This window comes from Lutra lutra, chromosome 4 (genome assembly GCF_902655055.1).
Source record: "Lutra lutra chromosome 4, mLutLut1.2, whole genome shotgun sequence".
Classification (NCBI taxonomy): domain Eukaryota; kingdom Metazoa; phylum Chordata; class Mammalia; order Carnivora; family Mustelidae; genus Lutra; species Lutra lutra.
In genome coordinates, this window is record NC_062281.1 from 98,687,110 (window position 1) to 98,710,738 (window position 23,629).

At 36.0% G+C, this 23,629-nt stretch overlaps 1 protein-coding gene and 1 pseudogene across 4 annotated transcripts in view; one reads left to right on the forward strand and one right to left on the reverse strand.

The window, feature by feature from the left end:
- The window catches only part of SYCP1 (synaptonemal complex protein 1), a 149,333-nt gene that overhangs the window by 96,327 nt on the left and 29,377 nt on the right, over nt 1–23,629 (reverse strand). For all 4 annotated transcript variants that reach the window (XM_047726411.1, XM_047726413.1, XM_047726409.1 and 1 more), the window contains 4 exons: nt 22,836–22,894; nt 21,524–21,593; nt 19,804–19,877; nt 15,360–15,468 (listed from right to left, as the gene is read on the reverse strand). In XM_047726411.1, coding sequence (XP_047582367.1) covers nt 15,360–15,468; nt 19,804–19,877; nt 21,524–21,593; nt 22,836–22,894 — 312 coding nt within the window. The remainder of the gene's footprint in view (nt 1–15,359; nt 15,469–19,803; nt 19,878–21,523; nt 21,594–22,835; nt 22,895–23,629) is intronic.
- Nucleotides 16,135–17,297, forward strand: LOC125098041 (dnaJ homolog subfamily A member 1-like; annotated as a pseudogene).

Below are 23,629 nucleotides of genomic sequence, written 5' to 3' on the forward strand. Positions count from 1 at the left end.
GGACATCCCTGTCTAAAAGGTATTCAGGTGGCAAAGCAGGGCAGAATCCCAGGTGGGACAGTGTGGTCTCAAGATCCACAGGGTCACAGAAAGAACAGAGATGACTGAGTGTAGTGAGTTCCCAAGCACTGGAGCAGAGAAGTCAGCTACAATCAGGGAGCCCAGGAACGGGCCTCAGCTCCATGCTGCCATAAACCACAAACCCCAGCACAATTGGGCAACTACTCTCCAAGCAGGGAGACCCAACAAGTGGCAGAACCACGGGAAGAATCTCCTCCTTCCCCCAGGGAGGAGCCATGTGGGTGCACATGGCAGGAGTCTGCAGAGTTTGGCCCCACACAAGAATGACTGACTGCTTTTCCCTGAGGGTGCAACTGAAGAGTAGGGGAGGGGGGGGGTCACGATTTTTCAGCTCTGCAGCTGGAGATCAGGACACCACCATTTTTACTTCCATCCTCTAAAGTGACATGGGAAGTCTTCAGGGAACAAAACCACATATAGCAACCTGAAGCACCTTACCCTGAGCTGAACTCCCTGTCATGGTCAGTGCAACTCCTCCTAGGCAGACGCACCTGAGAATCAGTGCAACAGGCCCCTTCCCCAGAAGACCAGCAGGAACATCAGGCTAATACCAAGTTTACAGATCACACAGAACTGAAAAACTCCAGCATAAGGTGAAAATAGTATAGAATTCAAGGTTTTTTCTCATGGTTCTTTAGTCTTTCAGTTTAGAATTATTTTTTCTTTTTTCCTTTCAACTAGTTTACTGTATGAGCTTTTTTTAAGTCTTTTTTTAATTTTAATTTTTACATTTACATTTTATAAATATATTCATTTTGGCTTCTTTCACTGTATTCAATTTTGTTTTTGTGTACATATATATATGTATACATATGTATATATGTAGATATACACACACACACACACACACACACACATAAAAGGTTTTCTTTCTTTACAATTTTGGGATCTAGTATCTTCTAATAGACCAAAATGCACCTGAAAGGACGCTGAGGAAAAGAGAGAAAAACAATTACTGGATCATGAGGGAAGGCTTCTAGAAATCAGTGATACCATAAAGCAAAATGGTATTAGAATAATTGGGAGTCCCAGAGGAAGAGGAAAGAGAAAGAGGGACAGAAAATACATGTAAGCAAATCATAGCTGAGAACTTCCCTAATGCAGAGAAGGAAACACACATTCAAGTCCAGAAGGCACAGAGAATCCCCATCAAAATCAATAAAAATAGATAAACACACAGACTTATAATAGTGAAGCTTGCAAATTTCAGAGCTTAAGAGAAAATCCTGAAACCAGCTAGAGACAGGAGGCCCTTAACCAGAGGTCCAATATTACACTGACAGAAGACCTATTCACAGAGACCTGGTAAGCCGGAAAGGACTGGCATCATATATTCAAGGTACTAAATGAGAAAAACATGAAGCCAAGAATGCTTTATCCAGCAAGACTGTCATTCAAAATGGAAGGGGAGAAAAAAGAGCTTCCAGGACAAACAAACTAAAAGAATTTGTGATCACTAAACCAGCCCTATGAGAATATTAAACGGGATTCTGTAAGCAAAGAGAGAGCCCAAAAGTAACATAGACCAGAAAGGAACAGAAATCATGAGAGACTCTGGACTCCAGGAAACAAACTGAGGATTACCGAAGGGGTGGTGATGGGGTATGGGATAGCCAGGCCATGGGTATTAATTAAGGAGGGGATGTGTTGTGGTGAGCACTGGGTGTTATACACAACTAATGAATTCATTCTCATGATTCTTGTTCTTTTATTTTTTTTTTAAATACTAACCAGTTTAACTAGATGTTTAATACAACATATTCCAAAATAACTTTCTAACTTGAAATTTTTCATACTTACACCTTTGTTTCTTTTTTTAAAAAATTTATTTTTAAGATTTTATTTATTCATTTGACAGAGATCACAAGTAGGCAGAGAGACAGACAGAGAGAGGGAGAAGCAGGCTCCCTGCCAACTGGAGAGCCCAATGTGGGGCTCGATCCCAGGACCTCAGGATCATGATCTGAACCAAAGGCAGAGGCTTAACCCACTGAGCCATCCAGGGGCCCCTACCTTTGTTTCTTTTTTTTAATAGATAGATAGAGAGATAGATGAATCAAGGTAGTCCTTTTTCCCCATTCAATACTACATATATATATATATGAACTTAGAACTGATATGTGTATGTGTGTGTGTGTGTGTGTGTGTGTGTGTGTGTGTGTGTGTATATATATATCAGTTCTAATTTCCCTGTACCTCTAAAAAGTTGAGTCCTTTAACAAAGATAACAAGATACACCCAGGAAGACTGGAAATAACCTTCCTCACCCACATCGAGGGTTTTTAACCACCTTTCTGTATTATTATTTGTCAGTGTTTCTGTGTGTTTGTTTTTGGTTTTGTACTTTATAAATCTTATTCTTTTTGGCTGGGTTTTTCTTTTCTCTCTCTCTCCCTCTCTCTTTTTTTCTCTTTTTCTATTTTCTTTCTTTTTGATGGTGACATCTGATTCCTCCAAAAATATCCACAGTGCACCTTGCCTGTATCATGGTTGATATTTTCAGCTATACATCCCTTCAACCACCTCTCACCAAAATGACTAGGAGAAGGAACACCCAATAGAAGAAAAATTCAGAGACTGTGACCTCTGCCACAGAACTATTGGATATGGACATAAACAATATGTTGGAAATTGAATTCAGGGTAACAATTATCCAGACAGTGGCTAGGTTGGAGAAGACCATTAGTGGCAACATAGACTCTCTAAAGGCAGAAGTGAGAGCTGATCTGGCAGAACTTAAAAATGCTATCAATGAGATCCAATCTAATCTAAATACTCTAACAACTAGGGTAAATGAAGTAGAAGATTGAATTAGTGATCTAGAAGACAAACTGATAGAAAAGAAGGATCAGGAGGAGGCCTGAAACAAATAGCTGAGAAACCATGAAAACAGAATTAGGGAAATAATTGATGCCATGAAACATTCCAATATCAGAATTATAGAGAATCCCTAAGGCGGTGGAGAGAGAGAGAGAGAACAAGAAAATATAGTTGAACAAATCTGGATGAAAATTTCCCTAATCTGGGGAATGGAACAAGTGTTAGTGTCTAGAGGCAGAGGACATCCCCCAAGATCAATGAGGGTAGAAAAACCTCCAGGCATGTGATTATGAAATTCATGAATTATAAATTCAGAGATGTCTTAAGGGCAACTAGGGGGAAGAGATTCCTTGTGTACAGGGGGAGGACCATCAGAATAAAGTCAGAGCTGTCCACAGAAACCCGGCAAGCCAGAAAAGGCTGGCAAGACATATTCAGGACACTAAATGAGAAGAACACACAGCCAAGAACACTTAATCCATAAAGGCTGACATTCAGAACGGATGGAGAGATAAACAGCTTCCAAGACCAGCAAAGTTTAAAAGATTGTATGACCACCAAACTGGCACTACAAAGGGGGTTCTATAAAAGCAGAAAGAACCCAAGAGTGACATCAACAGAAATTTACAGAGACAATCTACAGAAACAAGGACTTCACAGGCAACATGAGGACAATAAAAACTTATCTTTCAAAAATCATTCTCAATGTGAATGGCCTAAATGCACCCATAATATGGCACAGGATTGCAGACTGGATACAACAACAGGACCCATCCATATGCTGTCTACAAAAGACGCGTTTTGAACCTAAAGATACATCCAGACTGAAAGTGAAGGGATGGAGAACCATATTTTGTGCCAACAGACCTCAAAAGAAAGCTAGGGTAGTGATTCTCATATCAGATAAATTAAATTTTAATCTAAGACTGTAGTCAAAGATACAGAAGGATACTACATCATTCATAAAGGGTCTATCCACCAAGAAGATCTAACAATTATAAATATTTATGCCCCCAACATGGGAGCAGCCAACTACATAAGCCAACTGTAAATCAAAATAAAAAATCAAATTGGTAAGAATACATTAGTTGTAGGGGATCTTAACACACCACTCTCAGCAACAGACAGATCACAAGCAGAAAATCAACAATGAAACAAGAGCTTTGAATGAAACTTTGGACCAGATGGACCCCATAGATATATACAGAACATTCCACCCTAAAATAACAGAATATTCATTTTTCTTGAGCACACATGAAACTTTCTTCAGAATAGCCTACATACTGGGTCACAAATTGGGTCTAAACCAATACCAAACGATTGAGATTTTTCCCTGCATATTCACAGACCATAATGCTTTGAAACTGGAACTCAATCACATGAAAAAGTTTGGACAGAATTCAAACACTTGGAAGCTAAAGTTCATCCTGCTCAAAAATGTTTGGATCAACCAGGAAATCGAAGAACTTAAACAATTCATGGAAACCAATGAGAATAAAGACACATCAGTCCAAAACCTATGGGATACAACAAAGGCAGTCCTAAGGGGGAAATACATACCCATCCAAGCCTCACTCAAAAAAGCTGAAAAATCCTGAATACCCAAACTCTCTTTACACCTTAAAGAACTGGAGAATTAACAACAAATTAAACCAACCCCACACACAAGAAGGGAAATAATTTCAGAGCAGAGATCAAGGAATTAGAAAAGAGATACAATGAAACACATCAACAAAACTGGTTCTTTGAAAGAATTAAGATCAATAAACCACTGGCCAAACTAATCCAAAAGAAAAGAGAAAGGACTCAAATTAATAAAATTATGAATGAAAGGGAAGAGGTCACAACTAATACCAAGGAAATAGAAACAATCATTAGAAATTATTACCAACAGTTACATGCCATTAAGTTAAGCAACCTAGAAGAACTGGATGCATTCCTAGAAACATAAACTTCCAAGACTAAAACTGGCAACCTGAACAGACCAATATCTAGTAACGACATTGACGCAGTGATCAAAAACGTCCCAAAAAACAAGACTCCAGGACCTGATGGATTCCCTGAGGACTTCTACCGAACATTTAAAGAAGATAATACCAATTCTCCTGAAGCTGTTTCAAACAGTAGAAAACATAAGGAAAACTTCCAGACTCTTTCTATGAAGCCAGCATTACCTTGATCCCCAAACAAGGCAAAGACCCCACCAAAAAGGAGAATTTCAGACCAGTATCCGAGATGAATACGGATGCCAAAACTCTCAACAAGATCCTAGCTAATAGGATCCAACAGTACATTAAAAAGATTATCTACCATGACCAGGTGGGATTTATCCCTGGGACACATGGGTGGTTCAACATTCGCAAATCAATCAATGGGATAGAACAAATCAATAAGAGAAGAGTAAAGAACCACACGGTCCTTTCAATTGATGCAGAAAAAACATCTGACAAAATACAAAATCCTTTCCTGATTAAAACTCTTCAAAGTATAGGGATAGTGGGGCGCCTGGGTGGCTCAGTGGGTTAAAGCCTCTGCCTTCGGCTCAGGTCATGATCCCAGGGTCCTGGGATCGAGCCCCGCATCAGGCTCTCTGCTCAGCGGGGAGCCTGCTTCCTCCTCCCTCTCTGCCGGTCTCTCTACCTACTTGTGATCTCTATCAAATGAATTAAATGAATTAAATGAATTAAATGAATGAATGAATTAAAAAAATGAATTAAATGAATTAATTAATTTAATTAATTAAATGAATTAAAAAAAAAAGTATAGGGATAGAGGGAACATTCCTCAACTTCATAAAATCCATCTATGAAAAACCCACAACGAACATCATTCTCAATGGGGAAAAGCTGAGAGTCTTCCCATTGAGATCAGGAACACAACAAGGTTGCCTACTCTCACTGTTGTTCAACATAGTAGCAGAAGTCCTAGCAACAGCAATCAGACAACAAAGAGAAATAAAAGGTATTCAAATTAGCAAAGAAGTCAAACTCTCTCTCTTTGCAGATGACATGACACTTTATATGGGAAATCCAAAAGACTCCACCCCTGAATTACTAGAACTCATACAACAATTCAGTTATGTGGCAGGATACAAAATCAATGCACAGAAATTAGTTGCTTTCTTATACACTAACAATGAAACTATAGAAAGGGAAATTAGAGAATCGATTCCATTTACTATAGCACCAAAAACCATAAGATACCTTGGAATAAACCTAACCAAAGAGGTAAAGAATCTATAGTCGAGGACCTACAGAACACTCATGGAAAAAATTGAAGACAAAAAAAGATGGGAAAACATTCCATGTTCACAGATCAGAAGAATAAACATGGTTAAAATGTCTCTACTACCCAGAGCAATCTATACTTTCAAATGCCATCCCGATCAAAATACTACCAGCATTTTTCAAAGTGCTAGAACAGATAATCCTTAGATTTGTATGGAACTACAAAAGTCTCTGAATCACTAAGGAAATGCTGAAAAAGAAAAACAAAGCTGGGGACTCACATTGCCTGATTTCAAGCTATATTACAAAGCTGTGATCACCAAGGCAGCATGGTACTGGCACAAAAACCGATGCATTGACAAATGGGACAGGATAGAGAGCCAAGATATGGACCCGCAACTCTATGGTCAAATAATCTTCAAAAAAGCAGGAAAAAAATATCCAGTGGAAAAAAGACAGTCTTTTCAATAAATGGTGCTGGGCAAGTTGGACAGCTATGTATAGAAGAATGAAACTTGACCATTCTCTTATACCATACACAAAGATAAACTCGAAATGGATTAGAAGACCTCAATGTGAGACAGGAGTCCATCAAAATCCTAGAGGAGAACATAGGCAATAAACTCTTCAACATCGGCCACAGCAACTTCTTTCAAGACAGGTCTCCAAAGGCAAAGGAAACAAAAGCAAAAATGAACTTTGGGACTTCATCAAGATCAAAAGCTTCTGCACAGCAAAGGAAACAGTCAACAAAACAAAGAGGCAACCCACGGAATGGGAGAAGATATTTGCAAATGACACTACAGACAAAGGGTTCATATCCAGGATCTATAAAGAACTCCTCAAACTCAACACACACAAAACAGATAATCACATCAAAAAATGGGCAGAAGACATGAACAAACACTCCTCCAGTGAAGACATACAAATGGCTAGCAGACACATGAAAAAATATTCATCATCATTAGCCAACAGAGAGATTCAAATCAAAACCACATTGAGATACCACCTTACACCAGTCAGAATGGCAAAAATTGACAAGACAGGAAACAACAAATGTTGGAGAGGTTTTGGAGAAAGAGGAACCCTCCTACACTGTTGGTAGGAATGCAAGTTGGTGCATCCACTTTGGAAAATAGTGTGGAGATTCCTCAAAAAATTAAAAATAGAGCTACCCTATGACCCTGCGATTGCACTACAGGGTATTTACTCCAAAGATACAGATGTAGTAAAAAGAAGGGCCATAGGTACCCCAATGGTCATAGCAGCAATGTCCACAATAGTCAAACTGTGGAAAACCCAAGACTTCAACAGATGAATGGATAAATAAGATGTGGTCCATATATACAATGGAATATTATCAGCCATCAGACAGGATGAATACCCAACTTTTGTATCAACATGGACAGGACTGGAGGAGATTATGCTGAGTGAAATAAGAGAAAGTCAACTATCATATGGTTTCACTTACTTGGGGAACAAAAGAAATAACATGGCGGACATTAGGAAAAGGAAAGGAAAAGTAAATTGGGGGAAATCAGAGGGGGAGACGAACCATGAGAGACTATGGACTATGAGAAATAAACTGAGGGTTTTGGGGGGGGGATGGGTGAGTCTGGTGGTATTAAGGAAGGCACATATTGCATGGAGCACTGGGTGTTGTACATAAACAACGAACCTTGGAACACTGCATCAAAAACTAATGATGTATTTTATGGTGATAAAATACTAATGATGTATTTTATGGTGACTAACATAACACAATTTAAAAAACGGAAACAAAAGGAAACAATCAAAAAAACTAAAAGGCAACCTATGTATGGGAGAAAATATTTGCAAATGACGTATCCTATAAAGGGCTAGTAGCCAAGATCTACAAAGAACTTATCAAACTCAACACCCAAAAAAAACAAATAATCCAATAAAGAAATGGTAGATAGAACAGATATTTATCCAAAGAAGACCTACAAATGGCCAACAGACACATGAAAAAACACTCTGCATCACTTGGCATCAGGGAAATACAAATTAAAACCACAATGAGATACCACTTCACACCATTCAGAATGACTAAAATTAACAAGTCAGGAAACAACAAATCTTTGCAAGTATGTGGAGAAAGGGAAACCCTTACACTGTTGGTGGAAATACAAACTGGTACCACCATTCCAGAAAACAGTATGGAGGTTCCTCAAGGAGCTAAAAATAGAGCTACCCTATGACCCACAAATTACACTAGTGGTATTTACCCCAAAGACACAAATGTAGTAATCTGAAGGAGCACCTGCATCCCAATGTTTATAGCAGCAATGTCCACAATAGCCAAACTGTGGAGAGAGCCAAGATGTCTGTGGATGGATCAATGTGCAAAGAAGATGTGGTATATACACATAATGGAATATTAGTAAGCCATCAGAAAGGATGAAATACTACCATTTACAGCGACATGGATGGAACTGGAGGGTATTATGTTACACGAAATATATCAATCAGAGAAAGACAATTATCATATGGTTTCACTCATGAAGAATATAAGAAAGAGTACAGAGGATCATAAGGGAAGAATGGGAAAAATGGAATGGGAAGCAATCAGAGAAGGAGACAAACCATGAGACACTCATAACTAGGAGGAAGAATCTGAGGATTGGTGGAGGGGTGGTGGGTGGGAGGATGGGCTAACTGGGTGATGGGAATTAAGGAAGGCCTATGATGCGATGAGCACTGGCTATTCTGTGCAACTAATGAATTACTGAACTCCACATCTGAAACTAATAATGTACTATATTTTGGTTAATTTGAGATAAATTAAAAAAAGAAAAAAGAAAACAAAACAGTCCAAAAATCTTTGGGACAAAAGCAGTTCTATGAGGTAAGTTTATAGGTATAACCGGCCTACCTCAAGAAACAAACAAACAAAATCAGAGCACCTGGTTGGCTCAGTCAGTTGAGAGTCCAAATCATGGTTTCAGCTCAAGTCATGATCTCAGGGTCGTGGGACTGAGCCCAATGTTGGGGTCCACTCCTAGCACAGAGTCTGCTTGGGATTCTCTCTTTCCCTCTCCTCTGCCCTACCCCCACTTGCACTCTCTCCTTCTAAAATAAATAAATTTTTTAAAAAATAAATCTCAAGTAAACAACCTAGCTTAACACCTAAAGGAGCTGGAAAGAAAGTACAAAGCCTATAGCCAGTAGAAGGATATAATAAAAACTAAAGCAGAAATAATGAAACAAAATCTTTAAAAATATATATATAGAAATGTCAATGGAACCAAAGCTAGTTTTTTTTTAAAAGAAATGATATTGACAAACTTTAGCCAGACTCCAAGAAAAAAAAAAAGGACTCAAATAAATAAAACCAGAAATAAAAGAATAGAAAGAACAACAAACACCAGGAACTATAATAGATTGTAAGAGAATATTATGAAAAATTATATGCCAACAAATTGGACAACCTAAAAGATGCTGATAAATTATTTTTTTAAAAAATCTTCACAAACTTAATCAGGAAGAAATAGAAATTTTGAACATACTGAATATTAGTGATGAAATTGAATTAGTAATCAAAAAACTCCCAACAAACAAAAGTCCAGGCTCCACAGGTTAATCTGCCAAATATTTAAGGATCAGTTAATACCCATTCTCAAACCATTCCAAAAAATAGAAAAGGAAAATTTCCAAATTCTTTCTATGAGACTAGCATTACCCTGATAATAAAACCTAATAAAGACACCACACACACAAAAAAGATAACTGCACGCCAGTATCTCTGATGAACATAGATGTAAAAATCCTCAACAAAATATTAGCAAACCAAATCCAACAATACATTTAAAAAATCACTCACATTGATCAAGTGGGATTTATTCTTGTTATGCAGGGGTGGTTCAATATTTGCAAATCAATCAACATGATTATACCACATCAACAAGGATAAAAACTGTATCACCACTTATATAGATGCAGAAAAAGCATTTGACAAAGTACAACAGCCATTTGTGATAAAAACCCTCAACAAAGTAGGCTTAGAGGGAACATTATCTCAACATCATAAAGGCCATATATGAAAAGTCCACAGCAAACATCATACTCAAAGGTGAAAACCTGAAAACTTTTCCTCTAAGATCAGAAACAAGACAAGTATGTCCACTCACTACTTTTATTCAACGTAGTCCTAGAAGCCCTAGCCACAGCAAGCAGACAATAAAAAGAAATATGAAGCATCCAAATTGGTCAGAAAGAAGTGAAACGTTCACTATTTGCAGATTACATGATACCATAGACAGAAAATCCTGAAGACTTCACTAAAAAACTACTAGAATGGATATATTAATTCAGTAAGACACAGGATAAAAAATATACAGAAATCTGCTGCATTTCCATACACTAATAATATTCATAGCAGAAAAAGAATTAAGAAAGCGAACCTATTTACAATTGCACCAAAAAGAATAAAGTACCAAAGAATAACCAAGGAGAAGGAGGTGAAAGACCTGTACCCAAAAACCATAAGACATTGATGAAAGAAACTGAAGAGGATACAAACAAAAGACATTCCATGCTCCTGGACTAAAATAATTAATATTATTAAAACATCCATGCTACCCCAAGCTATCTATATATTCAATGTACTCCCTATCAAAATACCAATAGTATTTTTAACAGAACGAGAACAAGCAATTCTAAAATTTGAATGAAACTACAAAAGACCCTGAAGAGCCAAAGCAATCTTGAAAAAGAACAACAAACCTGGAGGTATCACAATCCCAGATCTCAAGATACACTACAAAACTGTAGTAATAAAAATAGTATGGTACTGGCATAAAAACAGACACATAGATCAATGGGACATAATAGCCCAGAAATAAACCCACACACATATAATCAACCTACACCAAAGGAGATAAGAATATAATAATGGGAAAAAGTCTCTTCAATAAATGGTGCTGGGAAAACTGAACAGCAACATTTAAAAGAATGAAATTAGACAACTTTCTTACACCATACGCAGAAACAGACTCAAATGGATTAAATACCTAAATGTGAGACTTGAAACCATAAAATTCCTAAGTAAAAACACAGGCAGTAACCTCTTGGGCATTGTCCTCAGCAATGTTGTTTTTAATTTTTTTTATTATGTTTTTAAATTAGTTTCAAAGGTAGAATTTAGTGATCCATCAGTTGCATATAAAACCCAGTGCTCAATACATCAAGTGATCTCCTTAATGCCCATGCCTTCTCCCATCCCACCCCTCCCCTCCAGGAACCCTCAGTTTGTTTCCTAGAGTTCAGCATCTTATGGTTTGCTTCCCTCTCAATTTTCATCTTATTTTTCCTTCCCTTCCCCTATGTTCATCTGTTTTATTTCTTAAATTCCATGTATGCATGAAATCATACAGTACTTGTCTTTCTCTGACTGACTTATTTCACTTGGCATAATACCCTCTAGTTCATCCACATCATCTCAGCAACATATTTATGCATATATCTCCTTAGGCAAGGGAAGCAAAAACTATTGGAACTATACCCAAATAAAAAGGTTTTGCACAGCAAAGGAAACAATCAATAAAACAAAAAGGCAACCTATTGAATGGGAGACGATATCTGCCAATGACATGTCCAGTAAGGGGTTAATATCTAAAATATAAAAGAACTTACACAGCTCAACATGGAAAAAAAAAATCCAATTAAATAATGAGCAGAGGACCTGAGGCACCTGGGTGGCTCAGTCAATGAAGCATCTGACTATTAGTTTCAGCTCAGGTCATGATCTCAGGATCCTGAGATTGAGATCCAAGTTGGGTTCAGTGCTCAGTGTGGAGTCTGCTTGAGATTCTTTCCCTCTCCTTCTCCCTCCCCCTCTGCTACTCCTCCCCCTACTCATTCTCTCAAATAAATAAAATCTTTTTTAAAAATGAGCACAAGACCTGAATACACATTTTTCTGAAAAAGACATACAGATGACCAACAGACACTTGAAAAGATGCTCAACATCACTAATCATCAGGGAAATGCAAATCAAAACCACAACAAGGTTTCACCTCACACCTGTCAGAGAATGGCTAGAATCAAAAAGACAACAAATAACAAGTGTTGGCAAGGATGGGAAGAAAAGGGAACTCTCATGCACTGCTGCCAAGAATGTAAATTGGTGCAACCACTGTGGAAAACAGTATAGATATTCCATCAAAAATTAAAGATAGCATACCATAAAATCCAGCAATTCCACTTCTGGATATATACTCAAAGAAAACAAAAAGACTAATTCAAAAAGATATATGTACCCCTATGTTTGTTGTAGCATTGTTTACAATAGCCAAGATATGGAATTAACCCAAGTGACCATCAATAGATGAATGGATAAAGAGGATATGGGATATATATATATATACACACACACATACACTACATACATACATACATACATATATAATGGAATATTACTCAGCCATATAAAAAAGAATGAGATCTTGCCATGTTTGACAACATGGATGAAACTAGAGGGTAAGTATACTAAATGAAATAGAGTGAGACACAGAAAGACAAATACCATATGATTTCACATATATATGTAGAATCCGAAAAGCAAAACAAACAAAAAACAGACTGTTAAATACAGATAACAAACTCAATGGCTGCTAGAGGGAAGGTGGGTGAAGGGAGATGGGTAAAATAAAGGCGATTAAGAAGTACAAACTTCCATTTATAAAATAAGTAAATCATGGAGATAAAAAGAATAGCATAGAAAACATAGTCAATTATATTGTAGTAACGTTGTTTGGGGACTACACTTTGGGGACTACACTTACAGTGAACACTGAGTAATGTATAGAATTATTAAATCATTACATTGTACATCTGAAATATAATACTGTATATTAATTATGCTTTGATAAAAAATAAAAATAGAAACATACAGTATGTACAGCAAGACAGAATTTAACCAAAGAATTGGAATTTGAAAACCCAACTTTTGTAGCAACATGGACGGGACTGGAAGAGATTATGCTGAGTGAAATAAGTCAAGCAGAGAGAGTCAATTATCATATGGTTTCACTTATTTGTGGAGCATAACAAATAGCATGGAGGACATGGGGAGTTAGGAGAAGGGAGTTGGGGGAAATTGGAAGGGGAGGTGAACAATGAGAGACTATGGACTCTGAAAAACAATCTGAAGGGTTTGAAGAGGTGGGGGGGTGGGAGGTTGGGGGAACCAGGTGGTGGGTATTAGAGAGGGCACGGATTGCATGGAGCATTGGGTGTGGTACAAAAACAATGAATACTGTTATGCTGAAAATAAATTTTAAAAAATGATTAAAAACAAACAAAAAATATAATAATAATAAAATGGCTATTTTAGAAGAAAAAAATATGATTAATCCAAAATAAAGAATTCTGTAGGTAGGTTTAAAAGCAAATTAGACAAAGAAGATGTGGTACATATATACAATGGAATATTATTCAGCTATCAGAAACAATGAACACCCACCATTTACAACAACATGGATGGAACAGAAGGGGATTATGTTAAGTGAGATAAGTCAAGTAGAGAAAGACAATTATCATATGGTTTCACTCATATATGGAACATAAGCAATAGCACAAAGGACCAAAGAGGAAAGGAGGGAAATCCAAATGGGGAGAAATCAGAGAGGGAGATGAACTACGAGAGACTATGGACCCCAGAAAACAACCTGAGGGTTTCACTGGTTGGGGGAGGTGGTTACAGGGTGATCGGTACTGAGAAGGGCACATGTTGTGATGAGCACTGGGTGTTTTACTTAACTAATGAATCACTGAACACAACATCAAAAACTAATTATGTACTATACAGTGGCTAACTGAACATAATAGAAAAAAACTAAATAAATAAAAGCAAATTAGACACAGAAGAAGGCAGGATTATGAAACAGGTCGATAGATCTCCAAAATGAAACCGAGAAAAAAAGAATAAGAGATACATATAGGACATAATAAATGAATACAACTTAAATGTTACATAAATGTAACTTAAATGAATACATTTCAGTGCATGAGTCTGCAGAATCTCACAAGAATTGGTTACTTACTGCCAGTAAATTATTTCCAGTCTTATATGATAAGATTAAATATCCATTCATCCTAATATCTATTTGACTACTAGGTACATAGCAATATGCTAGACACTGCGTTACATAGATATTTAATGGACAGAGTCCCCGCCTGCAAGACACCCTTAGTCACAGATGACTAATGGTTAAGCCATTCTTAAGAATAAGGAGCTCACTGGAATTCAGGCAAAATATTTGGATTCGAGGTAAGAGGCTCCTCCTTTTGCGTAGAGGAAGTAGTGAAAGTATGATGGGGACATAGAAAGAATGGCAAATGTAGGGGAAGTTCATTTTGTGATGTCTAGAGTATAGGATATATTAATTGTAAGATCAAATGAGCAGGCATAGTTTCACAGGAACTAGATAATTATTTGTCATATCCAAAAGGGGATGTTTTTAAGAGAAAATTGACAAATATCACAAAATCCGTATGATGCTCTGAAAGGTGCACAGTGTTTCATAAGTGTATTATGCCTTCCAAGTGCCTTAAACAAGTTTAAAAACTATTCAGTAAGATAGTCTTAATTGACATTCAAGATTCTTCATAATCTGATCCATTCTTTTCCAGTCTCACCTACTGAGTTCTCTAACAAAGACATACCAATCAATGTTTCAAATAGAAACTTTGACAGTTCTAGGACTTGCACAAGGCATTTCTTCTGCCTACATTCTCCCTTCCAATTCACTGTCTAGTAAAGCTTTAATCATCAAAGATTTAGTTCAACAAGCAATTTTCCCTAATGCCTTTCCAAATGTCTTGCTCCAGGAACACTCACTTCCTCTATAGTGTTCCAGTGTATTCAGTCATTCATGAAATAGTTGAGTGTCCTGTATGCCATGTACTGTTCTAGGCACTTGGAATGCATCAGTAAACAAAAAGAAAAACAGATCCTTGTTTTCTTGGAGTATTGTGTTGAAATTCTAAAGAAGCGGCGAGTATGGAAAAGTGAAAAGAAGAGCACATGTACAATGAAAAAGTTCCCTAAGTGACTCTATTACACCCCTTCTCCAACTGATCCAAACCAGGTTGAGAATTACAGCACTGGAAAACATTACAACAAAACTACAATGAAAGCCAAAATTTTAAATATAGTAAGAGTAATACATAAGACACATTATTGTATTTTCTTATGTAAATTCTTACTTGTCTTTTCCTCTAATTGATTAACTTTATCTCTGGATTCCTCCAGCAGAAATATTAAATCTTTCATTTTATTTTCTTTCTCAGTATTTTGGAGCAATAGCAGTGATACCTAAAATGAAATATTTAAGTAATACATTAGAGATATGAAAAATTACACATGACACCTTAGCAATTACCACCACCTATGATTATTTTATGTACTTGTTTCTGTGCTTTTCAGCTAATTGTGCAAGGGCATTTAGTATATGCTTGCACAATGTTCATTCAAAAAATGTTTAAACTGGGGCGCCTGGGTGGCTCAGTGGGTTAAGCCGCTGCCTTTGGCTCAGGTCATGATCCCAGGTCCTGGGTTCGAGCCCCACATTGGGCTTTCTGCTCAGCAGGGAGCCTGCTTCCTCCTCTCTCTCTGCCTGCCTCTCTGCCTACTTGTGATTTCTCTCTGTCAAATAAATAAATAAAATCTTTAAAAAAAAATGTTTAAACTAATATGATCTACCCAATATTATAAGGTTCATTTTAAGTTAGAACTTAGAAGATATATAATAAAATGTATTGTTTCATTTATTCCATAAATATTATGGAGCACCTCCTCTGTTCCACAAACCAAAGTACTGAATATACAGAAATGTGGGAACTTAAAGAAACACAGAGCCTAGGGAAAGTTCCAGAACATTAGGTGGGAAGCGGAGAAGCAGCAGCTGCCTGAGCTCTGCCCACCAATGCACTCCTTCCCACTCCTCCACACTGACCTCAACATGCTCACTGGCTTTAGAAAATGGTGAAAGAAACAACTTACTATGATGCTTTGGGGGTCAAACCCAATGCCAACCAAGAACTAAAAAATGCTTACAGGAAACTGGTCTTGAAGTACCATCCTGAGAAGAATCCAAAGGAAGGGAAAAAGTTTAAACAGATTTCTCAAGCTTATGAAGAACTCTCTGATGCAAAGAAAAGGCAAGTATATGACAAAGGAGGAGAGCATACAGTTAAAGAAGGTGGAGCTGGTGGTGGTTTTGGCTCCCCCATGGACATCTTTGATATGATTTTTGGAGGAGGAGGAAGACTGCAGAGAGAAAGAAGAGGTAAAAATGTTGTACATCCGCTCTCAGTAATTAGAAGATCTACATAATGGTGCAACAAGAAAACTAGCTCTGCAAAAGAATGTGATTTGTAACAAATGTGAAGGCTGAGGTGGTAAGAAAAGAGTAGAATGCTGTCCCAATTGTGGAGGTACTGGAAAGCAAATAATAACAATTTATCACATAGGACCTGGAATGGCTCAGCAAATTCAATCTGTATACATGGAGTGCAAGGGCCATGGGTAACAGATCAGTCCTAAAGACAGATGTGAAAGTTGCAATGGAAGGAAGATAGTTTGAGAAAGATTCTAGAAGTTCATACTGACAAAGATTTGAAAAAATGGCAAGATAACATTCCATGGTGAAGGACACCAAGAACCAGGACTGCAACAAGGAGATATCATTATTGTTTTAGGTCAGAAGGACCACATTGCTTTTACTCAGCAAGAAGACCTTTTCATGTGCATGGACATATAGCTGATTGAAGCACCCTGTAGCTTTCCAAAGCCAGTATCTATTTTTGACAACCAAACCATCATCATCACCTCTCATCCAGGTCAGATTGTCAGGTATGGAGCTATCAAGTGTGTGCTAAATAAAGGCATGCCAATTTATTATAGACCATATGAAAAGAGTTGCCTAATCATCAAATTTAAGGTAAACTTTCCTGAGAATGCCTTTCTCTCTTTGCTGGAAAAACTCCTACTTGAGAAGTAGGAAGTAGAAGAGACTAATGAAACAGACCAGGTAGTTGCTGGACTTAGATCCAAATCAGGAGAGACAGTGCCATTACAATGGGGATGCATATGAGGATGGTGAACATCATCATAGGGGTGGTGTTCAGGATCAGACCTCTTAATGGGGCCAGTGAATAACACTGCTGGCATTTTACATGCTGTAGTGAATGAGTGATGGAGTATAATCATTGCTCACTACTTGCTTTTGCTTTTGCTTTTGTTTTAATATTCAACCATAGTAGTGTTTTAAAAGGTAAATGAAGAATAAATTCAAATATAAAAGTTCTGACTTTGCCCTGTATATGAGGACTTCAATGTGCAAGAAAAGTTTAATACTCGTAAAAACTATTTTTAAAAAAATTCTCACTAACATTTGTTAGGCCATACCTTGTAACATATTTCAGCTCTATATATATGAAACAGCTCAAACTGAAATGTTAGGTGTGTGTATTGACTTCAGTATATGACCCTTAATTGTTGAGCTATGAAGTTAAAATTTGTATTTAATTGACAATCAAAGAACGTAATTTTAGAGAAGTGTTGGTCTGTAGTTAAGTGGGATTCATCATGATGCCTCTGCATTTATTCTATTGTCTCAACTGTTACTTGAAGATGGTCTGCACTTGTAGAACTGCATTCTCTTCTTCTGTGCCATCTTTTTTTTTTAATACATATATCAGTCCTGATTACACTTTTTTCCTTCTCTTTGGACTATGATAAGCTTCAGAGAAGTGACTTTAGGAGAAGGGTAACTTAGAGTGGAGAGACATTTATGTGGAGAAGTTAATTTGCATGTATGAGACAGGAAAGTGTTTTTTAAGTTATATTACAGGCTTACTTTAAACCATTTAACTTATGCTCTGAAGTAACTAATTTAATGTTGTAGTATAGCAAATTATGATGAATAGCTTTAATTTTATGTTTAAAAGTCATGTTCATAAGCTTGGGGCGCCTGGGTGGCTCAGTGGGTTAAGCCGCTGCCTTCGGCTCAGGTCATGATCTCAGGGTCCTGGGATCAAGTCCCGCATCGGGCTCTCTGCTCAGCAGGGAGCCTGCTTCCCTCTCTCTCTCTCTCTTTCTCTCTCTCTCTGCCTGCCTCTCTACTTGTGATCTCTCTCTGTCAAATAAATAAATCTTAAAAAAAAAAGTCATGTTCATAAGCTTAAATAAAACAACAACAAAAAAAAAACCCCTCAGAACCTAGACCAGGAGACAAACAACTATACTTGAATATTATTAGTTATAGGACAAAAATACATGAATCAGGAAAACAATTACCTCGGTCTTAGGGGATATAATAAAAATTAATCCTTCTCAGAGTACTGCATTGAGTCTTGATAGTCAAGTAGAAATTAATCAGGCAAACCCAGAAAAATGAACATTTTAACTTGTGTAAGAACACAAAGGATCAAGAGATCATGCCGCATTTACAGAAGTGAAAATATTCAGATGATTAGAATATAGAGTCCAAGGGCACCTGGGTGGCTCAGTTGTTAAGAACCTTCCTTCAGCTCAGGGCATGATACCAGGGTACTAGGACAGAGCCCCGTATCAGGCTCCCTGTTCAGCACGAAGCATTCTCCCTCTCCCACTCCCCCTGCTTGTGTTCCCTCTCTGTGTCTCCCTCTGTCAAATAAATAAATAAAATCTTTAAAAAAATAATAAGAAGAAGAATATAGAATCCATGTGAAGAAAAAGGTAAAAGACAAAAAGACAAGCTGAAGACTTCCAGATTCAAGATGGCAAAAAGACCTCACTGCCCTATTTTCATCTGCCCATGCACCCAGAACCCAACAAGTTTTTTAGCACTTCCCTCTACTTTTGTGTTCTTTATAATACACGCAATTTTAACTTTTAAAAACACCTTCTTTCAGAAACTAGTTTAAAATTTCAGCTAAAATATAGAAAACTGTTAACTCATTTAAAAGATCTAAATGTAACATATAAATTTAACCAGAACTTAAAGAAAACCCTATCTTCTCTGTACTTTCAATTAACTTTTTAAGTAGACAATCTTGTTATCTATCATTACAAAGTATCCTGTGCCAAATCAAAGAAGAAAAACTCTGAAAAAATAGGGGGGAAATAGAAGAGGATTCCTTTCGATGAATTGTTTTCCACTGGAAAGCAGAGGACTTCAAACTGATAAATTTGTCATAGTAATAACCTGGTATTCTTGTGAATAACAAACAACACAGACTCATTATTTTCAAATTTTCCACTATATGACAAATAGAAGGGAAAGAACATTTTAGTTCCCCATCAATGGTGTCATGAATAGTAAGTGCATTTCAAAATAGACTGCAAAATGTGGATTAAGTGGTCAATGATCATCTTTACATTTTATAAGGTTTTTATCTGAACAAAAGTTAATTATTTTTGCAACAATGACCTATTTAAATACTGTAGAAAATTGATTTTTTTTTAAATTCTGGTATTCAGTGCATGCCTGTTTGAATCAGTGGAAATTAATTCTGCTAGGCAAAAGCCTGTATGTTTGATATCTAAAATACTAAAATTCTCTTATAGAAATTTATCATGCAGTCAGCAAGTAGATTTCTTTTGAAATTTTAAGTATTTTATGAGTTAATAAACATAAAAAATACAAAACTGATTTTTAAAAAATACCTGCTTTTCCTTGTCATTTACTTCCTTCTTGTATTCCTCTTCAAGGTGCTGGATTTTTTCATAATCTTCTTTTACTTTAAAAATAAAGCAGCTATACTTTAATAATTTAATATAATTATATAAGAACAAAATTTAAAGCTTCTGGTATTTTATCTCACCTCCTTATTTATCTAGATACTAAGCCTCAAAGGTTTCTAACAAGCTTAACTGCTATTTTCTTGCTACTAACTTTCTTTTGAGTAAAGTAGTGAATTTTTAAAACATCAAAGTAGAATAAAATTCTGTACTTTTTACAATAGTACATATGTAAGAGTTTATTCCTTATAACACGCTAATCTGAAATAACACATTTTAAATGTGTATATATAGTTGACCCTTAAACATTAGGGGTGCTGACCCCTACCATAGCTGAAAATTCATGTGCAACTTTTGACTCCCCAAAAACTAAACTAATAGCCTACTGCTAACCAGAAGTCTTACCTGTAACATAAAGTTGCTTAACACACATTTTGAATATCATACATAAGCTATACTCTTACAATAAAGTTAGAAAAAAGAAAGTTTTTTTAAGATTTTTATTTATTTATTTGACAGACAGAGATCACAAGTAGGCGGAGAGGCAGTCAGAGAGAGAGGAAGGGAAGCAAGCTCCCTGCTGAGCAGAGAGCCTGATATGGGGCTTGATCCCAGGATCCTGTGATCATGACCTGAGCCGAAGGCAGAGGCTTTAACTCACTGAGTCACCCAGGAGCCCCAGAAAAAAGAAAGTATTAAGAAAATCATAAAGAAAATACATTTATAGTACTGTGATTTATTGGAAAAAATCCAAATATAAGTGGACCTGCACTGTTCAAAACCCAGGTCATTCAAGTGTCAACTTATTTTGACATGAAACTTTACCCAAAAATGTAAAAATAAGACCAAATCACACTTCTAAAAAATAAAGTACAAATCATAATAAGTTTAATTTCAGGGAAAATGTAGTTTTGAAGCCAAAAGGGTATTTTCAATATATATCAATTACCTTCCACATTACACAAGATTTTGAGGGGCTTACAAAACCACAAAGAATACAAAATTTGAAACAGTTGGGGCATCAAACTGAAGCTGTGAAAACATTAAAAGAATCTAATAAATCTCCATCAACAGATGAATGGATAAAGATGTGGCGTACATAAATACACACACACACACACACACACACACACACACACACACACATATACAAAATGGAATACTATGCAGCCATCAAAAAAACAATCTTGTCATTTGTGATGACATGGATGGAACTAGAGGGTATTATGCTAAGTGAAATAAGTCAATCAGAGAAAGTCAATTATCATTATGATCTCACTGATATGAGGACTTTGAGAAATAAGACAAAGGATCACAGGGGAAGGGAGGGAAAAACGAAACAAGATGAAATCAGAGAGGGAGACAAACAATAAGAAACTCTTAATCTCAGGAAACAAACTGAGGGTTGCTGGAGGGGAGGGGGATTGGAGGAATGGGATGGCTGGGTGATGGACATTGGAGAGGGTATTTGGTATGGTGAGTGCTGTGAAATGTGTAAGACTGATGAATCACAGACCTGTACCCCTGAAACAAACAATACATTATATGTTAATTAAAAAAATAAAAGATAATATAAATTTTTAAAAAGAATCTAATAAAATATAAACATCCGTAGAGTAATATGAAAATTAAATAAGATCCGTACATTTAAAATGCATTTCCAATCTGGAATTCTCAGCTTGTACACGAAGTTCCTCAAAAGCTATTATCATTTTCTGAAACAAAGTTAAACTTTCAAGAATCATACTTATATTTTTTAAATAGGTTCTTCCAACTATGAAAATATTAATAAATTTGTCTCAGGATCATTAAATTTAAAACCATTCAACTTTGAATAATGAAATCCCTATAACTTGTAATAATTAAATATTTACTAAAAACCCACTGACTGCCTATTACATTTGCTTCCCAGAAGCTTAAATTATATAATACCAAACAACAGCAAAATGATTCTTGGTATTCTAGTTATTTACTTAATAGCTCTTAACAGAATCTGTAATTTTATTTTTTGCTTACTTATTTAATTTCTGTCTTCCACCACTAAAGTGTAACCTCTCTGAGGTCCCTCCCCAGTAGAGTCCAAATTACACTTTCGTCATCTGGCAGCATGAGTTCATTCAGTATTCAACAAATCTTTATTTGCAAAATTGTACGAATTCATTTATTTGTTCAATAAATAGTTACTGCTTATCTATTATGTGCCAACCACTATTTTAGACACTTGAGATTAAGACAAAGTCCTTACCCTACTGGAACTAACTAACATTCCAAGTATACATACACATGTATATCAAATAAATGTCATGTATTTTCAAGTGCTCTTCAGAAAAACTAAATGAGGTGAGGAGACAAAATAATTGAATAGAAAGGTATTTTAGATAAAGTAGTAAAGGAGATTTAAAAAAAAAAAAAAGAATTTGCATTAAACCTTGACACAAAAGTGCTAGACAGAACAAAATCAAAGAACCAAGATCAGAAAGAGGCTAGAAAGTTTCAGAAAAATAAAAAAGAACAACTATAGCAGAGAAGCAAAGTAGAAAACAAAGATGATGGAATAAGAGAGGTAAGCAGGAACCAGGTATTTTGTATGTTTCAAATTAATGTGTATGTGTCATAATATGCTAGTCTCTGACACAGAGTTAATACTTGATAAATTGGTGTCACTAACATGTAAATTCAAAAGCTACTAAATAACAAAAAATTAACACTCCAAGTATAGAACCTTAAGAATCTTACTGGATATAATCATATGTCAACAAATAAATAATAATCCCTTTATCAAGAAGAGTTATCACTCTACTCTGCTTAGAAATGCCTCTATTATACACAACCAATGGACTGTTAAACACTACATGTGAAACTAATGATGTACTATATGTTGGCTAATTGCATTCAAATTAAAAAAAAAAAAAAGAAATGCCTCTGTTTAAAATATTTAACTTTTTACTAACACTTACCTCAATATTATTATTTAGATCCACATATACTTGCCTCGTTTCTTCTCGTTCATTTTCATCTATTATTAATATAAAATATTTCAGAATCAAATTTTAAAGTGATTATAATGCCATCAAGATAATACTCAAAATGCCTCAGGAAAATATTAGAATATTTAAAATTCTGTGTTAATGAAGTGTATTAGTATATCCTGAGTCTCTTAAAGTAGCATCAAATGTATAGAATTTTTGAATTACTGTGCTATACATCTGAAACTCATATACCACTATATGTCAACTATACTTCAACAATACATTTTTAAAATAAGCTGCTTCATAGTAGTTTCACAGTAAGACACAGTGAGACATGATTGTACTTCAACCTCAAAAGCTCTAATTTTTTATAGAACTACTATCTATGAATTTATTCAAACTTTGTAAAATATATTTACAGTTTTAACCTTTGAGTGGGGATTTAACAATTATTTGCCCAAGTGTATTTTCCTTTGTATATTTACGATTCATAGGGTACACATGAAAAGCAAAGCCTACTCTTCTGATCTCTTGCTCTACCTCTGAGGAAGCAGAAAGGAAGATAAACTTCAAGACCCAAAGAACAAGGATAAGAATAGGTGTGGCCCAAAGAGAAATCCTCTATAAATCCTTTACAACATTTTTATTTTTCTGGTTTTTAACCTGGCAATGATTCCCTCTAGCTATAATCTATACAATAAATTCCCTCTATTCTATACTAGAATTAATACTGCGCCTAATGCAGAGCCTAAGAGATCAAGACCTGAGCTGAAATCAAGAGT